Below are 6,949 nucleotides of genomic sequence, written 5' to 3'. Positions count from 1 at the left end.
CACACCAATACATAGAGAGAATACTACACGAGTGGCCATTAGATACTAACACACACACACACAACAATACCAAGAGAGAATACTACAGGAGTGGCCATTAGATACTAACACACACCACAGACCAATACCTAGAGAGAATACTACACAAGTAGCCATTAGATACTAACACACACACACACCACACAACAATACCTAGAGAGAATACTACACGAGTGGCCATTAGATACTAACACACACACACACCACACAACAATACCTAGAGAGAATACTACACGAGTGGCCATTAGATACTAACACACACCACACAACAATACCTTGAGATAATATTACACGAGTGGTCGTTAGATACTAACACACACAACGCACCAATACATAGAGAGAATACTACACGAGTGGCCATTAGATACTAACACACACCACACACCAATACATAGAGAGAATACTACACGAGTGGCCATTAGATACTAACACACACCACACAACAATACCTTGAGATAATACTACACGAGTGGCCATTAGATACTGACACACACCACACAACAATACATAGAGAGAATACTACACGAGTGGCCATTAGATACTAACACACACCACACAACAATACCTAGAGAGAATACTACACGAGTGGTCATTAGATACCAACACACACCACACACCAATACATAGAGAGAATAAAACACGAGTGACCATTAGATACTATCACACACCACACACCAATACCTAGAGAGAATACTACACGAGTGGCCATTAGATACTAACACACACCACACACCAATACCCAGAGATAATACTACACGAGTGACCATTAGATACTAACACACACCACACACCAATACCTTGAGATAATACTACACCAGTGGCCATTATATATTAACACACACCACACACCAATACATAGAGAGAATACTACACGAGTGGCCATTAGATACTAACACACACCACACAACAATACGTAGAGAGAATACTACACGAGTGGCCATTAGATACTAACACACACAACACAACAATACATAGAGAAAATACTACACGAGTGGCCATTAGATACTAACACACACACAATACATAGAGAATACTACACGAGTGGCCATTATATACTAACACACACCACACACCAATTCATAGAGAGAATACTACACGAGTGGCCATTAGATACTAACACACACCACACAACAATATCTAGAGAGAATACTACACAAGTGGCCATTAGATACTAACACACACCACACAACAATACATAGAGAGTGGCCATTAGATACTAACACACACCACACACCAATACATAGAGAGAATACTACACGAGTGGCCATTAGATACTAACACACACCACACAACAATACATAGAGAAAATACTACACGAGTGGCCATTAGATACTAACACACACCACACAACAATACAGAGAGAATACTACACGAGTGGCCATTAGATACTAACACACACCACACACCAATACATACAGAGAATAAAACACGGGTGACCATTAGATACTAACACACACCACACAACAATACCTAGAGATAATACTACACGAGTGGCCATTAGATACTAACACACACACACACACACACACGAGTGGCCACTAACACACACACACACAACAATACATAGAGATAATACTACACGAGAGAATGGCCATTAGATACTAACACACACACACACACACACACCAATACCACACACCACACAACAACAGAGATAATACTACACGAGTGGGCATTAGATACTAACACACACACACACACACACACACACACACACACACACACACACACACACACACACACACACACACACACACACACACACACACACACACACACCAATACATAGAGAGAATACTACACGAGTGGCCATTAGATACCATCATCATCACTATCATCACCACAATCATCATCATCGCCATCATCGCCACCATCATCACCACCAACATCATCACCATTATCATCACCATCATCATCACCACCACATCATCATCACCACCATCATCATCATCATCACCACCAGCATCATCACCATCATCATCATCATCATTATCCTCACCATCATCATAATCATCATCACCACCACCTCCATTATCATCATCATCATCGTCATCATCATCACCATCATCATGATCATCACCATGATCATGATCATCGCCATCACCATCATCACCATCATCACCATCATCATCGTCGTCGTGATCATCACCATCATCATCATCATAATCAGCATCGTCATCGCTATTAAAAACGTTTGCTAATAGAGACATCATACCTTAATAAGAAATGACAGCAATGTCGTCGAGTTTATTAATATGTTAACCCTGTGCTGTGGGTACCGGGAATGTCTCTCCGTGTGTGTGTGTGTATGGGGGGGGGGGGGGGGGGTTCCCCCTTACAACAATAAGCAAACATTTTCATTTTAATTTGGTACTGTACTTTTTGTTTACCTTGATAATACCCAATATCATCGTTCCAAGATGTATGTTTTGTTAATTTTAGCTCGTTTTACACCAGGCAAGCTATGTCTCTGTTAATGGTATAACATTCTGTAGCGTTTCATAGTATTGGTTAATTGTAGCTCGTTTTACACCAGGCAAGCTATGTCTCTGTTAATGGTATAACATTCTGTAGCGTTTCATATTATTGGTTAATTGTAGCTCGTTTTATTCCAGGCAAGCTATGTCTCTGTTAATGGTATAACATTCTGTAGCGTTTCATATTATTGGTTAATTGTAGCTCGTTTTACACCAAGCAAGCTATGTCTCTGTTAATGGTATAACATTTCTGTAACGTTTCATATTATTGGTTTCTAACAGGTTCCACGTGTTGATCTTATATCAGTCTCGAAACTTCCGCGATGGAAATTGGTAAATCGCAATCTGCCATCTCCGAACAGTACAACAGACAGGAAGCCATTACAGTTCTTTAAACAAGTGCGAGGAAGCCATGTTTTCTTTCTGTCAGCAGTTGCCAACCGAGACCGACCCAACAAGGGCGACACGAACGTCATCATTTCAGCCATGGACGGTGCCGGAATCACACTCACATGCTGTATCATTATTAACGGGGACAGACTATTCTCGACCCCTGCTCAATTGTTTTCAGAACACTACAATATAGATTTCATGCCAAAAATTACTCAGTATTTTTACCCAGCACACTTTGCTTCAAAACAGTTTCTCTGTGTTGTCCCAGGCAACAGATCTGTGACAAATGTTTCTCTGACGTCATCAAAATGCAGTGACAATGTCGGTGACTATGTGCCTGTGATATACCCACAATCAGTATTAGGGGGGCTAGCGATATGTGCCAAAACTGCGTTCGAAAAGGGACCCGTCCCTGAACGGTTTGTTGAATGGGTTGAGATACAACGACTTCTAGGCGTAGACAAAATACTCTTGTTTAACTTGGGAGTTCCCGAGAAACTGGAACAAGTCTTCCGATTTTACCACAATCTAGGAATACTGGACATTGTACCCTATGAGCTTCCAGGCGTTATTCAAGGTAAGTGTAATAATAGCAGTAGCAGCAGCAGCAAAACAATAACTGGGAGTTTTGAAAATATGTTCAGTGTATATATGTATATATGTTTTTGAAAAATAATATTTTAGATATATCTTAAGCTTTTGGAATTTTTGTTTATAGTATATTTAAAATTTTCACAAATACGGTTTTCAAAATATTCAAACTTTTTCAGTATATCTAATCTTTTGAGAATAACAATTTTCAATATATTTAAGCTTTTTGGAAATACGATTTTCAATATATCCAAGCTTTCCAGGAAATACGATTTTCAATATATTATATATAAGTTTAGCAGTTCAGTTAAGGTTCAGAACAACTAGTGGTTAAAATTCATCTCTTAATTACAGCAACCCATATATACAGACACCCTGTAATAAATACAGTACAATATAATATTTGTTATTACATTCTAAATCCTAAAAATCAAATACATATATAAAACCATACATTGCTCAACACTGAATAATAAAAACAACCTAAAAGGGTAAAGAACTCTTGCATATACAATCTTGGGCGATATTGCTTATATATTAAATGAAATGGGTTTATTACAGACGTTAATACTAATATATACGGTACATATAACTATATATATATATATATATATAACTGTTGGTAAGCTTAATACATTCCTTTTATCGATTCATTTACTATTCAGTTACTTCATTGATCCTCTTTAAACTATTTATACAACTTATTAATATTTATAATTAAACTATTTGAGATATAAAATATATTATTATGGTACTTAACATATTACTTAAACATACCCTGTGGATAAGACGGGGGTGTAATATCGACTGGCTGGCTCCCAACTGTTTACCAAAACCTGTGCAGAGCAAATAGTACATAATTAACCTATAGGGTATAATGCATGTCATAAAATATAGATTAGAACTTCACTCTGCAATATTATTTTACTACAGTTGGCCTAACCAACATATACAAATGAAGACCTGATATATACACATATCTCAGTTACAAATAACCAAGTGAAAATAACATAGCAATAACAACTGGAATATAAAAAACACACATACAGAACTCCAGCTATACTCATTACCAAAGCAATATAATCTAATATTTTACTAACATATTTATATTTATTTATTCAGATTTACATTTAAGTAAGCGGATTATTTTTATAATTAAGTATTTATTTAAACTAAATTGTTACCAACCTGCAAGTAGCTTGTCTCTGCCTTGACTGTCAGGAAAAGGTGTGTCCCAAGTCAGTGAGAAAAGCATGCAAGCATGTGCAGTTAGTGTTCAGGTCAAAACGGTTACATTGTTAAGAGTTAGCCGATGAAAATAATAGAAATAGATCAATACAAGTGAGATAAAGGTGAACAGCACACACACTGCTGTACCGTGAGTACTTGTCGGGTTAGGCTTCAGTCCATACTGGTTACACTGAAACAATGAAATCTATTAAATATAGGAATAGCCTGCCAAAAGAAATATTAATTACTTGGGATACTTCTTTATACATCTGTAATGTATACTTTGTAAGCAAACAGCCTGAAATAAACAATTAGTTACTTAAATACTTAAAATTAATTTATTTACAATTATAACTTATTAACATAATAATTATGCTAAAACCAACGTGTACTACATAAGCTTTTGGGAAATACGATTTTCAATACTTGTTAGAGTTTGAGACATATGATATTAAATATCCACAAGCTAAAGGGAAGAAAACTTTTCAGTATATCTAAACATTATGTAAGTAATATTTAGAGGTGGGCAGTATTCGGTATATACAGTTCAGTATCATGTCAATACCCATTTACGTACCGAGCAAATTTCAAATTACCCAAATTGTTGTATTAAAAAATGTTATCAGACATTTAGTAAAACACTAACAATATATCTGACGAACGCAAAATAGCTAAAAGAGATGAGGGCCTTGTTTTTTAAATTACATTTTTTTATTTAGGTGAAATTAACGGGAAAGACTTAACACAGACATGCATTTAAAGTCGAGTATACCGAAAATACCGCTCGATATCGGTATAGGTATTGTATCAATACCGAATACCGTACCGATACCGGGGTAAATCAACCCCAAAATACCGATACCGTTACCGAACCTAAAATTCCAATACCGCCCAGCTCTAGTAATATTAAACATTAGAAAGAAAGATTAAAAAAATATGCCAACATCGTGGAACGTAAAATGTCAAAATAGAGATATTTCTAAGATTATGTATCCAATATGGTAGGAATTATGGCTTTCAGTATATCGTACTAACAACAGAATGCCAATATTTTAGGAATTATGGCTTTCAGTATATCGTACTAACAACAGAATGCCAAACGTACTTACCAGTTTACTTAAGTGATTGCTTTACCTCGATTTTAATACACACTTTGAAGATATTGTTAATCTGAACTAATAACACTTACCAGTTTACTTAAGTGAATGCTTTACCGCGATTTTAATACACACTTTGAAGATATTGTTAATCTGAACTAATAACACTTACCAGTTTACTTAAGTGAATGCTCTACCGCGATTTTAATACACACTTTGAAGATATTGTTAATCTGAACTAATAACACTTACCCGGTTACTTAAGTGAATGCTTTACCGCGATTTTAATACACACTTTGAAGATATTGTTAATCTGAACTAATAACACTTACCCGTTTACTTAAGTGATTGCTTTACCGCGATTTTAATACACACTTTGAAGATATTGTCAATCTGAACTAATAACACTTACCCGTTTACTTAAGTGAATGCTTTACCGCGATTTTAATACACACTTTGAAGATATTGTTAATCTGAACTAATAACACTTACCCGTTTACTTAAGTGATTGCTTTACCGCGATTTTAATACACACTTTGAAGATATTGTTAATCTGAACTAATAACACTTACCCGTTTACTTAAGTGAATGCTTTACCGCGATTTTAATACACACTTTGAATATATTGTTAATCTGAACTAATAACACTTACCAGTTTACTTAAGTGAATGCTTTACCGCGATTTTAGTACACACTTTGAAGATATTGTTAATCTGAACTAATAACACTTACAGTTTACTTAAGTGAATGCTTTACCGCGATTTTAATACACACTTTGAAGATATTGTTAATCTGAACTAATAACACTTACCCGTTTACTTAAGTGATTGCTTTACCTCGATTTTAATACACACTTTGAATATATTGTTAATCTGAACTAATAACACTTACCAGTTTACTTAAGTGAATGCTTTACCGCGATTTTAATACACACTTTGAAGATATTGTTAATCTGAACTAATAACACTTACCAGTTTACTTAAGTGAATGCTCTACCTCAATTTTAATACACACTTTGAAGATATTGTTAATATGAACTAATAACACTTACAGTTTACTTAAGTGAATGCTCTACCGCGATTTTAATACACACTTTGAAGATATTGTTAATCTGAACTAATA

General features: G+C 35.4%; 1 protein-coding gene across 1 annotated transcript in view; it reads left to right on the top strand.

The window, feature by feature from the left end:
- The first annotated feature begins 2,503 nt into the window (after positions 1-2,503).
- LOC121383915 overlaps positions 2,504-6,949 on the top strand; it is a 29,060-nt gene continuing 24,614 nt past the window's right edge. Inside the window, exons 1-2 of the mRNA XM_041514013.1 lie at positions 2,504-2,518; positions 2,799-3,486. Coding sequence (XP_041369947.1) covers positions 2,504-2,518; positions 2,799-3,486 — 703 coding nt within the window. The remainder of the gene's footprint in view (positions 2,519-2,798; positions 3,487-6,949) is intronic.

This window comes from Gigantopelta aegis, chromosome 10 (assembly GCF_016097555.1).
Source record: "Gigantopelta aegis isolate Gae_Host chromosome 10, Gae_host_genome, whole genome shotgun sequence".
Lineage (NCBI taxonomy): Eukaryota > Metazoa > Mollusca > Gastropoda > Neomphalida > Peltospiridae > Gigantopelta > Gigantopelta aegis.
Note: the sequence above shows the minus strand (reverse complement) of the source record. Positions and strands in the feature narration are given on the sequence as shown.